Genomic DNA, 27,274 nt, shown 5'->3' with positions numbered 1-27,274 from the left:
CTTCTTCTTCTTCTTCTTCTTCTTCTTCTTCTTCTTCTTCTTCAACTCTTACCTTCCATCTTAGAATTAATACTATGTGTTGGTTTCAAGACAGAAGAATGGCAAGGGCTAGGCGATGGGAGTTAAGTGATTTTATCAGGGTCAAACAGCTAGGAAGTATCTGAGGCCAGATTTGAACCTGAAACCTCCCATCTTAAGCTCTCAATCCACAGAGCCATTTAACTGCTTCCATGTCTTCTGAAGACTAGTTGTATGTGTGTGTAAATAAAGTCCAATGACTCTTAAAAGAAGTACTTTAAATGCTACCTTGCACATCACATATATAGCCCAGAGCATTCAATGCTCAGTGCCAATACAAAATTCAATTAAAAATGTTATAAGACAGGCAGATTAACAGGTTCGTTTTTTGTAGGTCCATTGCTCTATTTCTTGATATTCTTTATGTGTTTGCTAATCTATTTGGTTATAGTGTTATCCCTGATATGTCCAGAGTGAATTGAAGAGAGAAATGTAAAGAGAAAAAGTGGTCTAACTGGAAAAGAAGCTTTTTGAGGGCAGGGATTTTAACCTTATCTTTATAACCTCAGCATTTAAGCAGTATAGTGCCTTGTATGCAGTTGGATTGGATAACCAGAAGATCACATCATTCTTGGGAACTTATTTCAGTGGTTTCACAGAACCAGGATTCTCTCCATGTGGATAGTCCCTCCACAGTGGCTGCTGACCCCTCTACCTCTCAGTAGGCAGACTTCATAAAAAATAATTTGCCAAAATTTACCGACCTTGTGAATAGCCTATTTGAATTAGATAGACTAGCTTTCAGGAGAAAAAAATTAGAATCCTTCACTATCAATGATGTAACGTGTCTCATAAGCATCATGACTACAATATGCAAGCCACTTTTTCTCAGACAGGGCTTCAAACAAAGCATAGTTATTAATAGAGTGAACCTGGGAAGATAAACTGTTATGGGACCCACTGTCTTAAAGAACACAGATTGTGTTGAAGTCTGGTTGAGTCATAGGTAAATAGGGACATCAGCCTTAATTCATCCCACATAGCAATATGGTGGTTACCAGCTCAATATATGCTTACTAAAAGCTAGTTTAAGAGAGCTGGCTGGCTGCCAAGTAGAGCACCAAGCTTGTAATTTCAATTACATGGCATTTCAAGTAGAACCATGTCCTGATGTTGGAGGTAGGGATTAGAGATGACTGCCAATATAGCAACAAAGCTTTGAGGAGGATTATTATTTTTAGATTAATTTAAGGACCGAGTGGACCAACTTACCCTCTCTGCCTGAATAGTCTGTGAAAGTTGAAAGATTAAGTACTTGGAGAATCTTAATAGAAAAATGCATGCTGTGCAAAGGACTCTACAAAATATCATCCAGAAAGGTTATACAATGTCTTATAAAAGAGGATTGGAAACCTAAATCCTAATAGTCTTACTCAGCTGAGCTGTCAGGATTTATTTGAAGGATGTATTTACTAATAATATTTGAAAAATAAAAATGTTTTAGAAGATTTTTGGCCCGTATTCCAAAATATTTCTGTCTTATATAATGCAGTAAATATTAAAAAGGCATATAGCAGATATCAAAGAAAGACAGAGTAGTAGCTATCAAAAAAGGCTTTTCTTTGTTATACTTTTAGAATTATAACTGTAAAGTCATGTTAGTGATGGTAGTCACCTCAGAGACTATCTAGTACAAACATGTTATTTTGCAAAAGAGGAAACTAAGTCCCAGAGAAGCTAAGTGACTTGCCCAGTGTCACCCAGGTAATGTAGAAGAGGTAGGAGTGAACCCAAAGCCTGAGACAATGTAAACTTTGCATTTTGCATTTTACTATAAAAATCTATATCTGGTAGGGGTTGTACAGGTGTTCAGCAAATACTAGTACCTCTGAAGTGAGGGTTCATTGAGCTCTTTTCAGGGCTGCTCATCCTTTTTTGGTGTCCACCAGCTACACTATGGCTCCAAGAAGCTGTAGCATGGACAGGGCAGACAGGCTGCACTAGGTTGAGGGTAAGCACCAGGCTTCAAATCCCATTGAAGAATTAAGGCAGTGTCTATTCCAAGAATGTGAAAACTTTCCCCTGGAGGAATGGGCAGATGAAAAAAAATTATAGTCATGAAGGTGGCAGAGATAGACTCTTGGATCCCTTAGAGCTTGGTTTAACAGTGGAAAATGTCAAGGTCATCCACCGTATCCCCAAACATGGATCACAAAATGTCAGAAAACTATTATTAAAAATTATATCAACATGTAATCTGGAAAAAAAAACAAACAAAGGCCAAACAACAATAATAGGGATGGTATCATTTCATGGTGTCATTAGTAAGATCCATATTGAGTAAAAATACATACAAGCAGGAAATAATTTTTTGACTATTTAATAATATTTATTTTTTAGAAAAGTTAACATGCTTACATGATTCATGCTCCTACCTCCCCCTGCTCCCTGACATCCCTCCTTATTGCTGATGCACATTTCCACTGGTTTAAACATGTGTCATTGATCACGACCCACTTCCAAACTGTTGATAGTTGCATTGGTGTGTTAGCTTCGAGTCTACATCCCCAATCACGTCAGCCTCAACCCATGCGTTCAAGCAGTTGTCCTTCCTCTGTGTTTCGACTCCTGTAGTTCTTCCTCTGAATGAGGGTAACATTATTTTCCATAAGTCCCTCAGAATTGTCCTGGACCATTGCATTGCTGCTAGTACAGAAGTTCATTACATTCTATTTTACCACAGTGTATTGGTCTCTGTGTACCATGTTCTTTTGGCTCTGCTCCTTTTGCTCTGCATCAATTCCTGGAGGTCTTTCCAGTTCACATGGAATTCCTCCAGTTTATTATTCCTTTGTGCGCAATAATATTCCATCACCAGCATATACCACAATTTGTCCAGCCATTCCCCAATTGAAGGGCATACCCTCATTTCCAGTTTTTTGCCACCATAAAAAGCACAGCTATAAATATTTTTGTACAAGTCTATTTATCTATGATCCCTTTGGGGTATAAACCCAACAATGCTATGGCTGGATCAAAGGGCAGGCATTCTTTTATAGCCCTTTGAGCATAGTTCCAATTGCTTTCCAGAATGGTTGGATCAGTTCACAACTCCACCAGCAGTGCATTAATGTCCCAATTTTGCCACATCCCCTCCAACATTCATTACTCTCCCCTTCTATCATTTTAGCCAATCTGCTAGGTGTGTGGTGATATCTCAGAGTTGTTTTGATTTTCATTTCTCTAATTATTAGAGATTTAGAACACTTTCTCATGTGCTTATTGATACTTTTGATTTCTTTATCTGAAAATTGCCAATTCATGTCCTTGCCCATTTATCAATTGGTGAATGGCTTGATTTTTTTTATACAATTGATTTAACTCCTTATATATTTGAGTAATTAGACCCCTGTCAGAGTTTTTTGTTATAAAGATTTTTTCCCAATTTGTTGTTTCCATTCTGATTTTGGTTGCATTGTTTTGTTTGTACAAAAGCTTTTTAGTTTGATATAATCAAAACCATTTATTTTACATTTTGTAATTTTCTCTAACTCTTCCTTGGTTTTAAAATCTTTCCTTTCCCAGAGATCTGACAAGTATACTATTCTGTGTTCACTTAACTTATTTATAGTTTCCCTCTTTATATTCAAGTCATTCACCCATTCTGAATTTATCTTGGTGTAGGGTGTGAGATGTTGATCTAAACCTATTCTCTCCCATATTGTTTTCTAAATTTCCCAGCAGTTTTTGTCAAATAGTGGATTCATGTCACAAAGGTTGGGCTCTTTGGGTTTGTCATACACTGTCTTGCTAACGTCACTTACCCCAAGTCTATTCCACTGATCCTCCCTTCTGTGTCTCAGCCAGTACCATACCATTTTGATGACTGCTGCTTTATAGTATAGTTTAATATCTGGTACTGCTAGGCCCCCTTCCTTCACATTTTTTTTCATTATTTCTCTTGATATTCTTGATCTTTTGTTATTCCAAATGAACTTTGTTATAGTTTTTTCTAATTCAGTAAAGAAGTTTTTTGGTAGCTTGATAGGTATGGCACTAAATAGGTAAATTAATTTGGGTAGAATGGTCATTTTTATTATGTTAGCTCGTCCTACCTATGAGTATTCAATGTTTTTCCAATTGTTTAGATCTAGTTTTAATTGTTTAGAAACTGTTTTGTAGTTGTTTTCGTATACTTACTCTGTTTGTTTTGGTATGTAGATTCCTGAGCATTTTATGTTGTCTAAGGTGATTTTAAATGGTGTTTCTCTTTCTACCTCTTGCTGCTGTGATGTGTTGGAAATACATAGAAATGCTGATGATTTATGTGCACTTATTTTGTATCCTGCAACTTTGCTAAAGTTGTTGATTATTTCTACAAGCTTCTTAGTTGATTCTCTAGGATTTTTTAAGTAGACAATCAAAGAAATAATTTTTTATCACTGATTTTTCTGATAATAAAATATTTTGCTTCAATCCTTATAAACATTTTAACTGTTAAGAATATTATCATTAATTGATTTCAAAAATGAATTAGTCAAAGAAAAGATTAAGATTCCTGATACTTCACTATAAACAGAGTTGTATGTCACCAAGCTTAGTTCTTCATTTACCTGGCTTTAAGAAAGGAAGAGTAGAAATAACACTTGACCATCCCCCTGCTTCCACTCTCTCCCAGAATTTCATCTTTGATAAGATGTACCCAAAAAGGAATCTGTTCACTAGCCTGCAGAGAACTTCTGAGTATTGCTACAAGAGCCACTAAACAGCCTATAGGAAAGGAAATACAGCAACATTTGCCACTAGCACTCAGCGGTCTTCACTCTTGAAAGACTGTGAATGTGTCACTAACCACACTGTCTTTTGGAGTTAAAGGCCCAAAGAGTAAAACTTCAGAGTAGTGTCAAGGGCCTGATCTCTATGTTCTCAGGTTCTTCAGTATCAAAATGTCTTTTCTTAAAATAATAATAATAATAATAATAATAATAATAATAATTGCTTTGGTGTGTTCAGTTCAGCATTGCTCATTACTTAGCTCTTGAGCTACATTTTTCTTCACTATCTGGAAGCTGTCCATAAATTTGTGGGTTACCCATTTGGAGAGCAGTGTGGATCCAATTTTCCTGTCATCTCATGTAAGTCTCCACAGTGAATGTAAGTCTTTAAAAATGATAGACATTGTCTCATGGAGCTTGAGATCACCACATGTTGAAAGTCAGGTTCCTTAAGCAATGCTTCAAAGAAAGTTACAAATGACCTGTTTTCTGTTCATAGCATTGCAAGACTAAAGACATGTCTCTGAGGTCAGGCAAATGAGCATTGTTTATATTTATATTCCTGGGGGACACAATCTAGAGGAAGGGATCAAAGACTGACCAGAATCAGGAAAGTCTACCTCCTATCTTATCAAAGGATTCTTAACCTGGAGAATATAAGGCCCCTTTTAAGAAATTTGTGCATTTGTTTCTTTTAAATTATTTTAATATCTCTATTTTAGCATAATTATTTTCCTTTATAGTTCTACATATTTAATAAATTTTAAAATTTATTCCAAGAAAGGGTTCATAAACTTCACCAGACTGTCAAAGGGATCATTACAAAAAAAAAGGTTAAGCACCCTTCTATTATATAACTAGCTGTGTGAACATGGACAATTCACTTAATCACTCTTTACTTCAAACATCTTTAAAATTATCAGCATGTGAATTGGTGGATGGAGTCTCCACCATGAAGTTAATTAACCACAGTTCTGTAAAACTGCTCCCTTCCTTTCTGTACCAACACACCCTAGTGTATCATCTGCTGAGAGGAGCAAGAAAAACTTGAAATAAAGGCCCAGAAAACACTAAAGTAAGCATCTAACATCCATCAACACTCAGAGATAGGAGAAAATCCCTTGTGCAGCACAGTAGATAGGATCATGGGAGAAGAGGTGGGAATTGAGCTGGGTCCTCATGCTACCAAAGAAGCCCCTTCATTTTTACCTTTATATCCTTCCATAATAGTTATCCTTTCATTTCTGAACTTCTAAGGGGTGGAAAAGATAAGAATGTCATAAAGAATAAGAAACCTCAGTCATATTTTATTGATGCTTTAGAAATTTTATAACAAAGTTATATGAAATTTAACTGCGGTGTTTCTTCTGAATTATGTATAAGAATGAGGTTGGATATTTTTGTTTTTGTTTTTATTTTCTTTTTTTCCATTTTTAGTTATTTGGTCCTAAATATGAAAAAATGTTTCAGGGGCAGCTAGGTGGCTCAGAGGATAGAGAGCTAGGAGGTCCTGGGTTTCAAATTTGACCTCAGACACTTCCTAGCTTTGTGACCCTGGGGCAAATCACTTAACCCCAATTGCTTGCCCTTACCATTCTTCTGCCTTAGAAGCAAAACTCATCATTGATTCTAAGACAGAAAATAAGGATTTAAAACAATAAAATGAAGTGGGTTGAATGTAATAACCGCTATGTTATTGATTTTTTATTTTATTAGTTCAAAGGATTCCCAACTATGAAACTCTTTCTGCTAGTGGGTATCTGTAAAACTCTTTAACTTAAGAGTTAGAGAGCTCTTTGGGACACTAAAAAAGTGTCTTTCCTAAGGGTATGACTTTCCCAAAGTTAAACGGTATTATATGTCAACGGCAGACATTGATTGCAGGCTTTCCTGCATTCAGGGCTGACTCAGTATCCCCTGCACTATGTAATCATGCTTCCTCCATAATAAAACATTCCTACATAAAACCAAACATGAAAATTTTTCTGGGTATTCTCTTCCTGCCAATCAGAATACACCCAGTATTTTGTGTCAAGATTTTAATATGGCCAATACAAAAAATGCAAATAGTGCTAAAGTCTGAGGTGAAAAAGCTTGAAAAAAAATCTCCATGTCCTGTCCTAGAAAAGAACAAGTTTTTGCTCACTAGTTGAAAATTTGCTTTCTCTTCCAATTTGAGGAACTAGTTCAGTCATAGATTAAGATCTCACTTGAGCTTTATTTTCCCGATTTTTGTCATGCCAAATAAATTGAGTGAAGACTACAAAATCACATTGCATAAATAAAATTATTAGGGAACAGTAAAAAAAGAGGGGCTTTAAAACACTGAAATACAGCTGACCTTAGAACTTGTCAAAGAAATTGTGCCAGAATATTTTCTAATACTGCTCCACTACTACGTTAAGTCAGGATTAGAAAAAGAGAACCCACGGACTCCCAAGAGTGAAACCAACAAGGATGTTCTTTCAGGGATATCTTTGTATTGAGGTGTAAAATTCCTTTTTGCTAATTTAAGAAACTAGGGGAAGGGGGAAACATAAATCAGCAGGTCGAGGTTGGAACCCCGATGTCAAAAAAGACATTAAATAAACTTAAACCACCCAGATTTACACATAGCCCTGAGTAAATCTAGATTCTGAAAAGAATGTCTGAGTCTGCAGTTGTCACAGTTCATTAAGGTCTAACTTAGTTGAAGTTGTGTTATTTGCATAAAGACCTAAAAGGGAGTTTTAAGAAATTCAGAAAAGCAAAGGCCATATTATAAGACTAGACTTTTGAGAACCTGCTTTCTATCACCTTCTACAAAGTGATTTTCCCAGCTAGCCATTTTCATATTATTCATTAATTAACCCACTATGGAAGAAGTAGAACTCAGAGATACACCATGGACCCAGTCATTCATAGATGTCTCAGAGCAGCTGAAATATATTTACCTTTGTAATTTGGATAGTTAAAAGATTTTGTTTTTATTGGAGATTTCTTTATGATCATTACAATGGAAAATTCAAAGTATTTAAAAATTATTACAGCACTGTGGAAAATAGCAAGATAAAAATCCAATCCAGAGAGGCTGAATTCCTCTTTATTGACAAGAAGGTATTGAAATCTTTTTAAAATGATCACTTAAGATTCAACAAATAAACGGGACATTGATAGACTCTCTTTTTTTTAGATTTTTAAAATTACATAGAGAAACATTTTTGACTATTTTTTCTTTTTCAGTTACATATAGAAAAAATTTTGACATTTACTTTTCAACCTTTTAAAATTCAAGTTTTCTCCTGACCCACTTACCCCACCCATTCGCAAGGTAAGGATTAGTATGATGTAAGTTATATCTGCATTTTATGTAATATATATTTCTGTATTGCTCTTGTCGTGATGGAAGTCACATGTGACCCATACTATAGAAATTTCATGAAGCAAATACAGTGGAAGATGGCTTGCTTTGATCTGTGCTCAGACTCCAAAATTTCCTTCTTTGGATGGGGACAACATTTTCATCATGAGTCCCTTGTAGTTATCTTGGACAATTGCTTTGCAGATAACAGTTTAGTCCTTCACAGCTGATCTTTGAATAATATTTCTGTATACATTGTTTTTCTGGTTCTGCTCACTTCACTTTGCATCAGTTTATATGTCTTTACAGGTTTTTCTGAACTCATCTTGTTCATCATTCCTTTTAGCACAATAATATTCCATTATAGCCATATACTGCAACTTGTTCATGCATTCCCCAAATGATGGATATTCCTTCAGTTTCTAATTCTTTGCCACCACAAAAAGAGCTGCTAATTTTTTTTCATATAGATAGTTCCTTTTTCTTTCTGATATTTTTGGGATGCAAAACTAGTGGTGTTGCTGGGTCAAAGAGTATGCAGAGTTTCGTGAACCTTTGAGCTTGGTTCCATACTGCTCTCCAGAATGGTTTATTAGTTCACAGTATCATCAAGAATATGTTAGTGTCCTAGTTTTCCCACATTCCCTCCAGCATTTATCATTTTCCTTTTTGGTCATGTTAGTCAATCTGGTAGGTGTGCAGTGGTATCCCAGAGTTATTTTAATTTGTATTTCTCTAATCAATAGTGATTTGAAGCATTTTTCAAATGCTAGGATAGTTTTAAATTGCTTTCCTTTGAGAACTGCCTATTCATATCCTTTGACCATTTTTCAACTTGGAAATGCTTTGTGTTCTTATAAATTCAACTCAGTTCCTTATATTTTTGAGAAATGAAGATTTTGTCAGAGATATCAGCTATAACATTTTTTTCCAAATGTGTTATTTCCCTTCTAATCTTGGTTGTATTGTTTTATTCGTACAAACACTTTTCAATTTAATGTAATCAAAATCATCTATTTCATTTTTCAGAATGTTCTCTATGTCTTGTTGGACTATTTCTTTCCTTATCCATAAGTCTTTCCTTATCCATAAATCTGACAAGTAAACATATCCATGTTCCTCTATTTTCTTTATGGTGTAACCCTTTATTTCTAGATTATCCTGGTATATGTTGTGAAATGTTAGTCCATGATTAGTTTCTGCCATATTGCTTTTTAGTTTTCCTTGTGGTTTTTATGAAATAGTGAGTTTGTTTCTCAAATGCTTGGATCCTTGGGTTTATTGAATACTAAATTGCTATGGACATTGACTGCAATGTGTTGGTTGCCTAATATGTTCCATTAACCCACAACTCTATTTATTAGCTGGTACCAAATTGTTTTCACCATTACCACTTTAGAGAATAGTTTGAGATGTGGTCTTGTACCATTTTTTTGTTTATTAATTGCCTTGATATTCTTGGCCTTTTGTTCTTCCAGATGAACTTTGTTGTTATTTTCTTCTAGTTCTATGAAATAATTCTTGTGTGGTTTTTTTAGTATGGTACTGAATAGGTAAATTAATTTAGGTATAATTATCATTTTCAATATATTGGCTTAGCTTATCCATAAGAAATTAATGTTTTTCCAGTTATTTAGGTCTGATTTTATTTGTGTGAATTGTGTTTTGTAATTGGGTTTATATAGTTGCTGGGTTTGTTTTGGTACACCTTGTCTGTTTCTGAAATACCCGTCAAGCTTATATACCTTATATTCAACAGGAGCATAATTTTTGTTGACCCCTGTCACTATGAAATAGAAATAGTATGTCAATTTTTTCGCTATTGTAAACTATATAAAGCTTTTAATAGTATTTTTCAAAATCTATTTTTGAAGCCTGTAGTCATTGTTTCTCCAATCTCTTAGTTTGTAACTTACTGGAAAAGAGAAAAATAGATTTTTAGATATGAAATAAAGTTTTGGAATTAAAGCCATATTCTCGTGTATAGCAACCAGCTCTGCTGCTCAGAGCATCCCATATGGGTGATTTCCTAGTCAGGTAATGCTCCTTTCATGAATCATGAAGCTGTGATGCATAAAATATGGTAAATGTCTTCTTCCTTCAGAAGAAAGGGCAGTAGAAAAAAAATTCCCTTTCTGATCCTCCTTTCTCATATCCATTTTCAGAGAGATTCTCTCTTTGAGTTTGAGATCCTGTCCTCAGCTCTGGGGGATGTAGTGTGGAATTTAGAGTCAGACCATATGGTCTCTTCTGACCTCTGCAGTTTAGTACCACTGTATGACTTTGAGGAAGTCCTTATCTCTCTCCTAGGTAACAGTTCCTAACCCACTAAACCTCATCTCCCTCCAAAGATACTAATAAAAATGACTGTCTTATCTCAACTTCCTGGCATTTGGAAGACTAAGAACAACAGAACTGATAAAGTGTGGTTAAAGCCACAGGAGAAACATAAATGAAAGGGTAACATCTTCCATAAATGAATTAGTTCTAGAGTGAAGGTTGCCTGGGGGCCTCTTTCTCCTCCTCTAATGTCATTATTGGCCTAGTCAGGTAAATTAACTCCCTGGCATAGAGTAAGTATACACAATTTGATTGACTTCATTCCCTAAGGAGTAGGCAACATTACAGAAAAATGGTTGGCCATGGCCAGAGGCCAAACAAACATTTTCCCCAGTAGCCTGTGGATGTAACCTTTTAACTTTGAACTTTTCCTGGTGAGAAAGGAATAACAGATTAATCAATCCATTTATAAACAACATTCAGTAAATAGCTGTTGTGTGTCAGACACTGTACTAGGCACTCTGATAGAAACATCCAACCAATAACAGCCTGGAAACTGAGTTTAATGATCTTGTTCAATTGTTTTAGTCACGTTCAATATTTTGTTTTTGAACATATTCGAAACTTTCTTGGCAAAGATAACAGAATGGTTTGCTATTTCTTTCTCCAGCTCATTTTGCAGATGAGGAAACTGAGGCAAAGAGTATTAAGTGACTTTTCCAGGGTCACATAGTTAGTAAGTAAGTGCTGGGACCAGATTTAAAGTCAGGTCTTTATGACTCCAGCCGTGATGCTCTATCTATGGAGCCACATATCTACCCAATGGTCATGAAGACTTCCTAACCCATTTTGTCCCATCTCTAGGCGGCCGCTGTCCAAAAGAAAGTGTATGGCAAAGGCAATCTGACTCTACCTCTGAATCTTCTAACTAAAGAAACTCTTCTACTTCCCACTCTTAAAGCCTCTTCTTTTGATTAGTAAATTCCTTCCCTCATTTCCTCCGAATCCATTTTTGGATTTGAAATAAGCAACCATGCTTATTTCTAAGTCTACTCGGCTGGGCTGTTTTTCTACCTTTCCTATCCAAGACTTTCTGCCTCCTTTAAATTATTATGTGTTATCTTCTGATTTCAGAAAGATGGCACCTTGAGAGTTTGATGTTTGCTTATGCTGTTTAATCCAAGGCCTGTTAAATGCTTTACCAAAAACTTATTCTAATCTACCCTAAAAACAGAATAAGAGACTCAGGAAAGTTATCAACTCTTTGCAGTGTGAGTTTCATAGAATTTTAGAATGTTTGAGCAAGATAAGACCTTAGACATCATCTAATACAACACTATTATTTTATATTTGGGGAAACAGAGTCAGGTAAGTCAAATGATTTGCCCAAGATGACATGGCTACTAACTGTAGTTAGCAGAGCAAGAATGAGTGAAATGGAGCCTGATCCTCAACTTGCCTTGAAATCAACTCTCCAGATGATTGTTCAAGTCCTTTGATGAATTTTTTCTCTCTCAGATTTAACAGGAAGAACATGATAACAAATCTTTATACTTTTTTTTTCTTTTTTTTCTACAATGGATCTTCAGACCTCTAAAGGTACACATCCCTTACAGGAGAACATTAGTTGAGTCATGCAGAATTCTAGCATGGCCACTCACCAAAGACCTCCAAAATTGTGAAACAGTTGCTAACTGATCTGAACTTGGAGGCTTGAGAATCACTTTTCAAGGAGGAAAGAAACTGGGACCCAGAAAACAAGGTTTATAAAATAGGACCACCCAGTGATTCAGGCCGGAAAGAAGCATCCAGAATGGCTTCTTCTCAAAAATGCTGCCTGTCATAAAAGGCATTGATATTCCCCAAAGGTAAAATTCAGGAATTCAGTTCAAAAAGTATTGATTAAGAATCTGTTCTGGAGTAAAGCTGGGAGAAGGGGAAAGGGAGCAGCACAGTAGATAGAGCACCAAGACTGGAATCAAGGGTTCAAATCTGGCCTCACACATTTCCTAGCTATATTTGAACTTAACAAGACCCAGCGATATGATATTGTGTTGGCTTCAGGCATCCTGCATACCTCTTTCAACACTGGCGTCCAGGTGCTAAATTCATTCCAGGAAGTACATGTGTGGGCTTTTTCTTTATATTCCATTGCCAAATGGAGTAGTTGTGCTGGTTGTCTTGTCCTTTTCTTATATACTGACAGGCCAAGGCTGGTATCTGTCTTTAGGCACCCAATTACTGAAATTAATTTTGGCTTGTATTGTCCATGTTCAAGGTGCTGCCTGGCTTCAAGTCTACTCACAGGAGTTTGTGCTGCTTTTCTCAGACATATTGGAGGCAAACATGAAATGTTATAACAAAGGCCAAAGATTTAAAAACAATAGAAGAAAATGTAAAGTATTTTCTCTCCAAAACTAATTAATTAATTAATGAACTGGCCTTTTAAATAGGTCAGAGATATTATAAGAATCGGTAGATTTCATGAATGCCATGACTGAGCCAAAAACCACAACAGTTTTTTAAAGAAATTATAAAAGAAAATGGTATAGATCTATTAAAAGCAGAAGGCAAAATAAAAAATAGAAATAGGAGATGAGATACCTCTTTAAAAAATTCGAACTTTTGACCCCCCCACACACACATATACACATCTTTGTTAGCTTCTGATCCCTTTAAAAGCCTTTGTGTTGGTTTCCCTAAAAACACCCTCTTCTTTACTTTTCCCAATTCTACATTTAGCTGAATTGGTTCTAGCTTCACTAATTTGGCATCTCTACCAGTCTTGAACTCTTGAAACTCTACTTTTTTTTTTTTTTTTTTGCAAAATACTAGATTCTGTAGTAGAAGTTACTTTAGCTTCTTTTCAGATTTCTTCATTACTGGTATTTACAGGGCCATTTTCATATATTTGTTGAAGTTTATGTGGGAGAACTAATTTTTCCCTGTAATCTTTTTTTTTCTTTCGATGCCATCTAAAGTTCCCAAAGGCCTTTCTTCTCAACAACATTGTAAGTTAAGTTAAAATAAATATTATTTTCCCCCTTATGGATAAATTGAGCCTTAAAAAAGTTAAATAATATACGCCTGGTTAAAATGCTAAAATCAGATTCACAATTTGAACCCAAGTTATATAATTTCAGTGTGAATGGTCTTTTTAGAACACTAAGAACTTAGAATAATTGTTGGGTCTGTCAAACCACAGTTTTGTTCATCAACAGATTGTATAACCCAGCGAGGCAGTCATAGATGGAGTTTTAGAAGACCTGTGTTCAAATTCCAAAGATTTATCAGTTCCATGTGACCCTGGGCAACTCATTTGGGCATTTTGTTTCTTACTTTCCTGATATATAAAATGAAGTCATTGGATTTGATGGTTCCTAGCACTAAATCTATAACCTGGTGACCCTATGACCCATAAAACCCAAAGCATGAATAGGCTGTGAGAACCTGAGCAGAAATTGTATCCATATATGTATCTATATAAAAATTTAAAGATGGCTATGCCCAGCATCAAACAAGAAAACCTCACAGGTTGAAATTTTAGAAAGGCAACATTTACTTTTCATTTGGAATTCAGCCTAGACATAAGAGCTTATTTTCCTTCTTACACAGAGTGTTTATTTTTACATTTATAGAGTAGTTAACACCCTAGTGAAGGAGGAGGAGAGAGATGGTAAAAGGTTGGTAGCAGGTGCAACATAGGAAAAGGGAGGATTTTAAAATGTGTTTCGCAAGACCTGCCTGTTAAGCACTTGCTATCTACTATGCCTTTTACTTCTGCTCTTGATATTGGAAATCATGGGCTTATGGCTAGTTAATGGAGAATTATTCCAAAATTATAGTCTCTTCTCTTTTTCTAACAGGAGTGTCCTTAAATCCTCTCTTACAGATGACTGTTGCTCTTTCATCTTCACCTTCTAAGCTCTCCAGTCCTCCCTTCCCATAAATTACCTAGAGCTTCTTTGTCAATGAAAAATTATATCACATTGTTTCCTTAAGGCATGATGATTCTTCCTTTTATCTGACTTTATACCAACCTGCAACTTTTGAAATCTTTTCTGTTGCTTATATCATATATGAAGAAAAGGAAAATTGATACCTCAAGGATATTCAGACATTTAGAGGAGAGAATATAGTATAGTGGGTTGAACATGGGTAGGACTACTGGCTTTGCTACTTGATAGTTATGTGACTTTGGCCAAGTCATTTCTCTTAATCTAGAGAACAAAATTTCATCATCTGTCATGTGAGGAGTAGTGCAAGATGATTTCCAAGATTTTTTTCCAGATCTAATATTCTACTATTCTGATTTTGTCCTTCCTTCCTTCCTTCCTTCCTTCCTTCCTTCCTTCCTTCCTTCCTTCCTTCCTTCCTTCCTTCCTTCCTTCCTTCCTAATTCCTTCCTCATTTCCTTTCTTCCTTCCTCCCTTCTTTCCTTCCCTTCCTCCCTTCTTTCTCTCCCTCCCTCTCTTCCTATATTCCTTCCTTAATTTATTAACAACTAAATATGTATTATTAAGTACTTACTATGGGCCAGGCATTGTGCTAAGTGCTTTACAAATATTATCTCATTTGTTCCTCTTATGTTTCCCCATTTTACAACTGAAGAAAATAAGATAGAGCTCAAGTGCCCATGGTCACAGTGCTATAAAGTGTCTGAGACTGGATTTGAACATAGGACTTACAGAATCCAGACCGAGTGCTTTATCCATTGAGCCACTTCATTGATGAATATCTGAGAGCCATCTAGATGTCTTCTTGTTAAAATTTTATCTTTTATCATTACCTTAAAAATCAAGAAATATGAGCATTTCAACATAATGAAAAAGACAGAAGGATGTTCTACATGTAACAGTGAATGTGTTAGGTACAGTTTTTTTAATGATATATCTGTATATTAAATTTAATTCATGAATGTATTCATGAATTAAATTTAACTTGGTGGTTACATTGCAGCTACTTGTCTTCATCTCCTTCTGATACTCCTTCTCTTATGTACACAAACACTAATTGTGAGAATAACAACCAGCTTCCATTCCTATCATTAATGCTTTATATTTGACAAAACTCTTTTCACATAAAAGTGTAATAGCCTGATATGAATCCTATTTTTACAGAAGAGAAGACTAAGGATAAAGGAAGTAAAGTAGCATGCTTGAAGTTCCCTAGCTAGTAAATGCCAGACACTATGTCTTCTCACTCAAGTTCCAATGCTCTTTTTCTCTTACAATTCTGCCTCTTGAGAATGTTAATTAAAACAGTACTGCTAGGAGAGCAAATGTACTGAGCAAAATGTGTTCCAAAAATTGTATCAGTAAATAAATATCCTGGTGAAAATCTTGACTAACTTGGAGAGTGTTGATTGATATGATTTTAAACAGAGTTCATTTGTTTCTTTGTAAAAATCTGGTGCCTTCACATATGGGCACTTCTTCTAAAAGATGAAAGGGAACTGTTATTTAGTTAAACACATATGACAGAAGACTTAATATGTGATTTACACTTAGAATGATCAGATGCATACATACCAAGTGTTCTGTTCATGAAGTGGAACATTTCTCCCATGACATGAAAAATTACCTTTTTATCACCCTTGTGGGAAATAGTGCAATTCATTTGCCCAAGATGGAATTATTTGAAGTCAGTTTATCCTAGGTGTGTGTGGGGTGAGAGTATGATATTCCATCATTTCATCCTGTATAATTCTTGCCCTTGTTTTCCCATAAACACTTTTAAGAAAATCTATGCACAAAACTGAAGGTCTTTTGATTTGAGAAAGACTTGTTTCTCGAATAAGAGCTTTTGAGTTATGTTTCATTTGGTATGAAAAATATATTGAAGAGCTTATATGGTAAAGTAAAAATCTTCAATTAATTGTGCCAATAGGATCACTCATTTTATAATGAAAAGTTTCCATTTATTTTATTTTATTTTATTTTTCATGCCTAAGCTCTATATACAAGCTCTTTTCCTGTCTTGGACTAAATAATAACTTTTTAGTCATGAGGAATGAAAATTTCTAACCTGTTTTGTTGACTACTTGGGCCATTGAATTCAGGGAGATGGGATCAATAAAGGAGTCACAATATTCTAGGGCAGTGATGGAGAACCTATGGCACTTGTGCTAATAAGGGCACACAGGACTCTCTTTCTGTGGGCATGCCTCCATTTTTTTTTTACTAGAAAGCCAGAGAGACTTGGGATGGAGCTGTTCCCCTCCCCCTCTCCATGTACCTGAGGACATTCCTCACTTCCCCCACCCCATTGCCCAATAGCCCAATGGGAGTATTTCCTCCTTCCCCTTTCTGGGGTAAGGCAGTGGGGGGGGTATTGCATCTCACATGCTGTGTGAGTTGGCAGCGCAGATAGCAGCCTATTGAGATAGTGGCAAAAGTTCCTGTATTGGGGTTGGAGAGGAACTATGTTTGAGGGGAGCAGGGCTCACAGAGTGACACATAGCTGGAGGGTAGCAGAAAGCTGAGGCCACTCTCCTCCCCCTCTCCACACACTCCTCTCATCATCTATCCCTCTGCCCAATAGCCCAGTGGGAGTACTTCCTCCCTCCCCTGTCTGCAGTATGGGGGGGCAGCAAGATAGGTGGGAGGGAAGGAGTGGGAGATGCAGCACTCAGTTAGGGGGATGGGGACTGGCACTCTGTCTCTGAAAGGTTTGTCATCACTGTTCTATGGTATTATTTCTCTTTTTCTCAAGTCCAAGTTAGGATTTGCTCATTCCTAAACTGTAGTGAAATTTGATGGATGCTCAGAGGCACTTTGGAGTTGAAATGATCTTTAACACTGTAATCTTTTTTAAAGTTGGTACATTAACTAATGTAACATTAAATTAGAAAAAAAGAAAAGACTAGCATAGTTCCCATGTAAAAAATGACATGTGAATTTGTGAAATAATTTTTTTTCTAGAACATCATAATGAGAAATAATAAAAAGGATGGTTTCAGATAAACCTGAGAAGACTTATAAGCACTAGTGCAGAGTGCAGTGAAAAGAGTCGGAAAAGCTGCCAAATAGGTGGCTTAGTGGATTAAGAATGAGACACAGAGCCATGAGGTCCTGGGTTCAAATCTGACTTCAGAAACTTCATAGCTGTGTGATCCTGTGCAAATCACTTAATCCTCATTTTTTACCTCTTCTGCCTTGGGACCAATGCACTGTATTGATTCTAAGAGGAAGGGGTAAAATTTAAGTAAAAAAATAATTTTTTTCAATAACATTGTAAAGACAAAGAACTTTGAAACACTTTAGAATTCTGATCAACTAAATGACCAACATGATTCTAGAGGATTTCTGATGAATTATACAACCCACTCCATGACAGAGAGATGATAGATTCAGATTCAGGTTACATGAAACCTAAATAATGCAAGGGTCTTTTGATTATTTTTTTTGTTTGACTATGCATATTTGTAACAGAGTTTTAGTGTGATTTTTTTTCTTTTTCTCAGTGGAGGACAGAAGGTAGGAAAGAAAGAAAATAGATTTTAGTAAACTAAAAATAATTTAATTTAAATAAACATTCATTTGAATATCATCTACTGGTGGTCTTGTGTCCCTTCATCAACTCGTGGTATAGAAGGCTACAAAAATATACATGTTTAATTGAGGGATACAAAATATAGATTACTTGGCAAATAGAAGATCTACTTATCCCCATATCTCTATATTCATCTATAAACTTATCTCTGCCTAATTAGACATACATTCCTTGAGGTTGAGGACTAAGTTCCTCTTAAAAAGTGATGCTTAATCACTTAATCACTTAGCACAGTGTCTAGAATACAACCACTTAATAAATGTGCATTGACTGCCTGACCATCAACTTTTCAAAACATAAGTCCTCTGGGGGCAGAAACTATCTTTTAATTTCTTTTATATCTATCAATAAATATATCTATGCCTATATTTATGCAATATTTATTTTTGCTGTTGTTATTCAGTCAGTTCAGTTGTGTCTGACTTTTAGTTAACCCATTTGGAGTTTTCTTGCCAGATGTCAGAGTGGTTTTCTATTTCTTTCTTCAGTTCATTTTACAGAGGAGGGAACTGAGGAAAACAGGGTTAAGTGACTTGCTCAGGATTACACAGCTTGTAATTGAAGCTAGATTTGATTTCAAGTATTCCAGGCTCAGTGATCTATCCACTGTGCTACCTAAATGCCCCATATTTCTATCTATTTCTGTGACCTCTATCTATAGAGATAGATAGGGAAAGAGTGAATGAGTAAATGAATTAAGCATTTATCAAGTACTGTTTGCAAGGTACTGTTTTAAATACTGTGGATACAATTAGAAAAGACAATTTTTGCTCTGAAAAAAATCATATTTTGATTGAAGTGAAGATAATCTGAAAAGGGGAGGCACTAGCACCTGAGGGGCCTGGCAAAAGATTGAGCTGAGTCTTAAAAGGAACTAAAGAAACTCAGAAGTATTGAAGGGCCCACGCAAGACAGTTAGAGGGGACAGTTAGTGAAAAAGCCAAATCTGGACAATCAAAGGATGGATAATTGATACATGCTTTCTTTATTACAATGCTAAAATCGAACCATATCCTGCAGTGCAATAACTGATTGACCTGGGGTGCTCAGGAATAACATGCTGACAGAAAGGAATGATATGCGAAGGTTTTGTGTTAGTTCTGAGAAGACAGAGATTTGAAACATCATTGAAACTGCCTTAAACTCCCAATTTGGATCATCTTCTAAAATGCCTTTACTTGAGAGTAGGTCATTTGAATCTAGCACATTCTAAAAACAAGAAGCAAAGGTTAATGAAGTTTAGAATCTGTTGCTATCTGCTTGCCTGGGGTTCTTCTTTTGGGACTTCATTGCCTGTCAGTCCACATTAACACAGTAAGGGAGTAACTATTTTTACCTAGTTTTTAAAAAATTAATTTTGGCCACATTGATTTTCTAACTTTATAGTAGTTTAAAAAATAATCATTTTTGCTTTCAAGTTTATCAAACATTGATTTTTTGTTTTATTATATCTCTTTCTTTTTGGTTTAGTCTATTCCATTTATCTACTTTTCTGTTTGCTACTTTTTACAATATTAGATGGTTTCAGTGATTACTATTTTATAAGTTCTTACTATTACTCCATCTTTAGTCCCAACATTTTTTATTTTTCCCTTAAATCTGTTTTTCTAAATCAATTTTATTTTTTGTTTTGCTCTATAAAATATCCCTCCAATAGTTATTGCAAGCTCTGTTGAGCATTAATTAATTTGATTGTCCTTATCTATTAACTCAATATAATCACATTGTCTATGATGTGATAAGTGGCTAACAAGTGAAGTCTCTTTGTATGTACTTCACTTCCAAAGGAGAAAAGGAACTCAAAAGATGGAAGCCATGGCAGAGAAAACTTCCAGGCACTAAGTGGCCCAGTGCAAGTAAATGAATCTCTGTTTGCCTCAATTTCCTTAATTGTAAAATAGGGATAATAGCAGCATCTACCTTCTTGGATTGTTGTCATGATCAAATGTAAAGCACTTAGTATATTGCCTCACATAGTAGGTACTATATAAATGCAGGATGTTGTCATCATTTCTATTGTTATATTTTATTTTTACTATTACTAGCATCATGAGCATAGCTGTGTCCTTGTTGTAATTCTTTAAACAAATCATTTTAAAAAACACGCACAAAAGGTAGAAAAGTTGATTAATCTTTTTCCTCTAATGATCCCATTCCAGGGATAATTGCTGTGGTTTCCAGAGTGGAAAAAACATTTATCACCGTAAAACAAAATTCAATCAAAATTTTAAAACTTTCACCTTGTGAAAATAAGAATATTAATAAAAATGATCAATCTAACTTCAAACTAATTTCTACCAACTTTCTTTGAGGCATCATACATTAAAATCTGGATGATACCCATCTTAAAAGGTGGACAGCTATGCAAGAAAGAAAAAAAAGAGGCATAAAAGTCAATAACTTAATTATTCTCTGAACTATAAAGGAGCTTTAAGTCATTTCTTCAGATGGTAGCAGTTGTGATTTGGTACAATTATCAGAGATTCATAATGGAGTATGACTTCTAATCACCAAGTGAGTGAAGTGGAATGGAGAGAAGGAAAGAGAAAGAGAAAGACAAATAGAAGCACACAAAGAGTGAGTGACATAGACAGAGACACAGAGGGAGAACGAGAGGCTGGAAAGAAAGAAAGAATGAGAGAAAAGGGGAAATAAAAAGAGAGAAAGAAATGGAGAAATGGGGAGAAAGATTATGAAGAGAGAGAGATGGGAGGGTCAAGAGAAAAACAGAAATACAAAGAAAGAGTTTCAGAGAGAGAGAGACAGAGAGACAGAGAGAGGGGAGGGGAGAAAGATGAGAAATATAAAGATGGGAGGGTGGGCAGAGAGACAGACTGAGACAGAGACATGGAAGGAGAGAGAAGGATAGAGTGACACAAAAAAATAGGGAAGCAGAGACAGAAAAAGACAAAAATAGGCAGTGACAAATAAAGATCAATTGACAAAAGAAACACACAAAGACAGAGATGCAGAGGGAAGATAAAGAACAGAAAAGAGATCATGAGTCAATATTAAGGAAACTAAGTAGAGTATTCACTATGTGAATAGTGTGGAAGGCTGTAGTTTGGGAAATATTCTGTAGACATTTGAATAGATGTGCAACCATAACAAGCAAAGTGTATGATTGCCAAAGGTTAACTTATTCCACTGGTGTATCAAGAGACTAGGTGAGTCTTGCAGTTCCAGTACTTTTCGTTGGAATAATATTCTGTGAGCTATTTTTTTTATATTTGACTAGCAAAGTTTGGAGGACTCAGTAATTCTCTAAATACTAAATGGAAGATCTCAAGGTTGGACAAAGGGAGAAGCTAACTAAGGATTGTTTGAGTGACTGAGCTTTAGAAAATGTGTGTGTGTGTGTGTGTGTGTGTGTGTGTGTGTGTGTGTGTGTGTATATATGCCTGAGATAATATGTCATAGTGGAAATAGCCTTGGTCTTGGGTTTGAGGTCTGACTTAACTATCACTGTGATCATGTGTCATTTATTTAAATTCTATGTGCCTCACTTTTCTCAAGTGTTAAATAGGGATGCTAATCTTTGCCCTTACTTAGCTCAGATGGTTTTTCAAAAGAAAATGTTTTCAACCTTTAAATGCCTTTAAAATGAATTATTGGGGCAGTTAGGTGGATATGGCTTCAGACACTTTCTATTTATGTGACCTTGTACAAGTCACTTAACTCCTATTGTGTAGTCCTTATTCCTCTTTGGCCTTGGAACCAATATTTAATATTGATTCTAAGACTGAAGGTAAAGATTTTTTTTAATGAATTTTTTGGGGCAGGTAGCTGGCTCAGTGATAGAGAGCTAGGTCTATAAACAGGAGGTCCTGGATTGAAATTAGCACCAAATGCCTCCTGTTTGATTCTAGATAAGTCACTTAATATGAATTGTCCTGACATTACTACTCTTCTGCCTGAGAACCAATACATGATACTTATTCAATGATAGGTGAGATTTTTTAATAAAGCAAGTTATTATAATTATTAATTTTGGTCTAATAAAAACAATTACAAGGAACTTATTCTTTTTACTGTTGAATGTGTAAGTGCTTGAAATACAACTCTATTGTGCCTCCATATCTATCTGAGTTTCTCACTATTTCAGTGCCCTCCAGTATGGGACCTGGCTAACCCGGATACCAGAAGTGGGAGCTCCCCAAGCTTAAAACTCTTGAAAGAATCTTTAGCTGCAAAGGAACTACAGAGCATGGAGAAGCATCTTGCTGGTATGTATGAATTTATTGAGAATGTGATGGAAAAAAATGAATAGTACCTTTCTTTGAGTTTTAATAGAGAAGTCAGGGAAAATATGTTCATGCTTGAAATTATGTCTTTAAATATCTGAATGGAATTTCAGAAAAGCACTATTGAATAACTTGACTTGTTTGTTTTAAAAATCAAGTGACCTGTCAAATGACAGCAAATGATTTAGAGCAAAGTGAGAGAATAAACTTGAAAAAAATGAAGTAGTATATGCATCATACTTCTCATAGATCTTAGATGGACTCTACTTGGTTATTGCTTTTATTTATAAGTTTCTTCTAGTAGAAATGCACGATTCCTTAAAGAAATGGAACTATTACTTCTTGCTTACAAATTATCATTGGTAATAATGCAGCTTCCTTATATGTATCCCTCCATTGCAACCTTGGGTCATCTACAATTAAGATTCTTTTGAAACTGTGATATTCATGATTCTTAGCAATATACTATCCTTGGTGGAAAATTGGTTTAAAAAGTTGTGTGTGTTTGTGTGTGTGTCTGTGTTAAGGAGTAGAATCTTTGAAAGCACCCAAATTCAATCCAGACTGTTTTTCCCCCTTAATTCAGTTCAGGTTCACAGACCCCTTTGATAGTCTGGTGAAGTTTAGGAACGCCCTCTCAGAATAACATTTTTAAGTGAATAAAAATGTTTATATGATACATAGGATTATGTTGATATATGGGATGAGGAAATGAGGGAGAGGGAAAAAAGGACAAGTATTTATTAAGTGCCTACAATATGCCAGGTACTGTACTAAGGGCTTTGGGGAAACTGAGAAAGATAGAGGTAATTTTTTGCCCAGTATCACATAGCTAATATGTGTCTGAGGTCAAATTTGAACTCAGATCTTCCTGACTTCAGTCCTAGAACTCTACTGAGCAAACTTAATTAAATAAATACATTTATAATTTGATAAGTACAGTTTTCAATCTATTTAAAAATAATTTTGTGGATCTCAGGTTAAGGATCTTCACCAAATTCAATTCAAATCACAGCTCATTTTTGATATGAGGTTCTTGTTTAAGTTATATGTAATGATGGACCAGCAAACTTCCCATTGAATTACATCTCATAGGCTGAACAGTAGTGATTCTTTACCCACTTGGTTTTTCCTGTGGTTTTATATCTATAAAGACCTGAGGACTCTTAGTATTCTGAGGCTTGGTGTAATCACCAGGCACTACATTATTCAAAAACTAGACTGGCACACCTACTATAAAGAATGTCTCTTCCTCTTGGAATCATTGAAGGACTTCAGCCATGACAAGAGCACACATTTTTGTTAAACATATATCTCCTTGTTTTCTGCCTCACTTGTTGGGGAAATGTCTGTGGATGCTGCATAGGAATCTCGTATGATATTAATATTTATGTGAGCAATATTCTGTTGGAGGAGAGTCTTTAACAAGTCATTTTGTTGTACCGAATCAAAACTGTCCACAAACACACCTGATAGTTATATCTTTCATTTTGCAGCTTTCATTTTAGATGACTTTGAAGATACAAACAGCTGTAGAAAATCTTTCAATCAAGTCAGTCTGTTTCCTTTTTCTTTAGTCTAAGATACTCTCAGTAAATGGATAAGGTTATTCTAATAAAGAATTTACAGGCAGAAAATAGCAGGCAAATGAGACAATAGTTACTGATGTTCTCTAGATGTTCCAGTTTAGTAAAACCACTATATTATTTTAAAATTTGTTCTCTTCACCCTGTTGTTTAGTTGTTTTTCAGTCATGTCAAACTCTTTGTGACCCCATTTGGGATTTTCTTGGCACAGATGGCTGGAGTAGTTGCCATTTTGCTCTCCAGATCATTTTATAGGTGAGCAAACTGAGGCAAGCACAGTTAGGTGATTTGCTCAGCTTCCCACAGCCAATAAGTATCTGAGTCCAGATTTGAATTACAGAAAACAAGTCTTCATTCCAAGATTAATGCTATCTGTATGACCCTGGGCACAAGTCATTTAATCCCTATTTGCTTTCATTCCCCTCATTTGTAAAAGGGGGAAAACAATAGCCCCTACCTCACAGGGCTGTTGTGAGGATCAAATGAGATAAAGCTTTGTACAGTGCTTTGGCACATAGTAGGTGCTTAATAAATACCTCTTTCCCTTTTTTCCCCTACCTTCCTATTATGCCTTTTCTAGTCTTCTACTGATTATTTACCAACTTTAATATGCAAATAATTCTTCCCATCATTATTTTCAATTTAATTTGCTTCTTTCAACACATTATTCCTGTTTGCATTTCAGGGGTTACATTTCATAGAGTTCAAAGTTTTGGGGTGACAGCATTGAAAACCAAGTCTTGCAATCTTTGTACTATAGGAGAAAAAACGCATTGGAATTGTATTTGTGGGTCTTGGATTCAAATTCAAGATTTGAAAGCAATTTGTACAATTTTAAAAACATTGACTCTAGACTAAGAAGACCTCATTTCAGATCCTCTTTCTGCCCTGTCTGACCTTGGGGAAGTCACCCTTAATGATCCACAGTTCTTTCATCTGGAGAAAGAAGAGGTTAGAATAGATGGCCTTGGATGACCTTTAGACTTGAGCAAACCACTTTAAATGTCCAGGGCTTCAGTACTCTATCTGAAAAATGGGGTGTGTCTATGTGGGGAGGTGCCAGACTAGATTGCCACAAATTTCTTCTAGCATTAAATCCTCTGGTCACGTCTCCACAGAATTCTGCCATGATATGAGTGCAATCTTATAACTGTGTTGATTCAGTCTATGGAGCTCTGGATCTGAAGTCAAAAAGACCTGATTTCAAATCCAACCACAGATGTTTACTCATTTAATATTTGCCTCAGTTTCTAGAACTGTTACATAGGGATGATAATAGCACTTACCTCACAAGGTTGTTGGGAAGATCAAATGAGATAATATCATGTAAATTACTTATAACAGTGCCTGACACCTAATAGTGCTATATAAATGCTAGCTATTGTCCTTGCTGTTCTAAGAGAAAGAAAGTCAGTTCAGACTGGTGATTTCATTATACAAGGAAGTCCCTGAAAGGAAACTCCCTCTACCAATAAAATAAGCAAGTCCATAACTTATATTCTTAGAATATGGTCTAGGGCACTAGGAGTTTCATGGTCAGTATGTGTCAGAGATAGGACCTTTACTCAATTGTACAGGATGATCAGCCTAAGGCTATTGCCTTATCAAAATGGAAACCTGTAAGCAACTATCAATTAATGGAACTTGAGAAAGAACAAGTCAGTCTCTGATGGTAGCTATCGGGCTCCTATTGTGGAAAAAAGTGGAATATCCAACCTTATACTCTGCCAGCCTAGTAGGAAAGTACATATCATCCACTGGAAACTAATCTATGAGTGACAAAGTCTTTAGTTAATCTGGAACAAACCTCCAATTGACTTCAAATGGATTTTTTTTTTTTATGTGGGAAGTCCAACACACACTAGAAGTCTTGGGATTTTGAATATAATGAGACTGTCTTCCTGGTGACATAAAGAGCCAGAAAGAGGTATATTAGGTTTTTGAGCTAAGCTAAATGACAGCAAGATAAGTTGAAGTTAAACTTCAAATGGGAGATACTTGCATGAATCTGAAATATACAGATACTTAGCAAAGAGGCAGTGCCAAAAGGTTTAAGTTTTGCATTTAGTATGGGAAAAAATATCCAAGGTTTCAAATGCTTATCTCAGTTTTCTGAACCTCCGGAGTGTACAAAATTGGGCTGGACATCTCACAAGAATTAATTTTTCTGCTGAAAATGCTGGCATTTAGTTTCCTATGCCTGGATGGAAATATTTTTTGGCTCCCCCTGCCTTTTGGGTCCTGGCTGTTTTCTCAAAATGCAAACACATGCAGAAAAAGGGTAATAAACCCCAATGTTCAGTCATGACAAAATCTCAAAAATTGTTTGCTTTGAGTTTGGTTCTAAAAATGATCATACCTGCAGGAGAATGAAATATTTATTCTTACTTAACATGATGCGGTTTGGCCCTATTCGAGATGTCAACCTCTCCAAAAGACTTTGTTCCTTAAAGTTCAAAAGTTTATTTTTTTAAACTAAAAACTGAAATGAATGTATGCCTAAAAGAGCTTGAGACCTTCACAAAAAAGGAGAAAAAAAACTCTTTAGACCACCAAGAAGAATCTTTAGTAGATCAAGGAGAATGATACTTTGGGCATCTTCAGAGAACTATGTAGCTATAGCTCCAACGTTGGATTGAAATATATACATATATGTATGCATGTTTGTATACCTGTACATGCTGTTGCTGAATCATATCTAGCTCTTCATGACCTTATGGATCAGATTGTCCATGAGGTTTTGTTGGCAAAGATACTGGAGTGGTTCGCCATTACCTTCTTCAATGAATTAAGGAAAACAGAAGTTAATGATCTTGCCCTGGGTTACACAGCTGGTGAGTGTCTGAGACTGGATTTAAACTCAAGTATTCCTGACTCCAGGCCCATCACTCTATCCACTGAGCCACCTAGCTGCCTCATATGTCTGCATACACACAACTGTGTACATACACACCCCTGCACATACATATAAATGTCTTTGCATGTGGTTGATAAGAAAATAAATGTACTAATTAGTTTTCTAGTCTTTTCTTAATTTGCTTGCAAGTAAAAATCCATATTTGGAGTTTTAAGCTCTAAGAATTATGTTCCTTTGGGCTAATCCTCACTGTAATTGCAACAAGTGCTTTCTTTCTTTCTTTTTTTTTTTTTTCAGGTCTGTTATGGTACAATATCCATCCCTCCCTTAGGGGGACCTTGGAATTAGTGAAGCTGTCAGTTCAACAGGGAGAACTAAATTCAAGGATATTTGTGATTGGCCTACCATGTACTTAACAGAAAGCAAATTCAGTGATGCTTTGCCACAAGGAAGTTTCTCCACACATGCTTCTTGTCCATATTGATTTTCATTTCATTTTTAAGTTTTACCACATTTTTCCTAGCATGCTTTTGTAAAACAAATAATGCATATTACTGAATACTTACCTTTAAATCCCGCTCTCTTCCTTCTTTCCTTCCTTCCTTCCTTCCTTCCTTCCT

The 27,274-nt window shown here is 35.7% G+C and overlaps 1 protein-coding gene across 1 annotated transcript in view; it reads left to right on the top strand.

Annotated features, from left to right (window-relative positions):
* C1H8orf34 (chromosome 1 C8orf34 homolog) overlaps nucleotides 1–27,070 on the top strand; it is a 362,951-nt gene extending 335,881 nt beyond the window's left edge. Inside the window, exons 11-13 of the mRNA XM_044682532.1 lie at nucleotides 22,073–22,193; nucleotides 26,500–26,631; nucleotides 26,952–27,070. Of these exons, the coding sequence (XP_044538467.1) occupies nucleotides 22,073–22,193; nucleotides 26,500–26,631; nucleotides 26,952–27,070 (372 nt within the window). The remainder of the gene's footprint in view (nucleotides 1–22,072; nucleotides 22,194–26,499; nucleotides 26,632–26,951) is intronic.
* Nucleotides 27,071–27,274: the final 204 nt, after the last annotated feature.

The sequence above is a fragment of the Gracilinanus agilis genome, chromosome 1 (assembly GCF_016433145.1).
Source record: "Gracilinanus agilis isolate LMUSP501 chromosome 1, AgileGrace, whole genome shotgun sequence".
Classification (NCBI taxonomy): domain Eukaryota; kingdom Metazoa; phylum Chordata; class Mammalia; order Didelphimorphia; family Didelphidae; genus Gracilinanus; species Gracilinanus agilis.
Note: the sequence above shows the minus strand (reverse complement) of the source record. Positions and strands in the feature narration are given on the sequence as shown.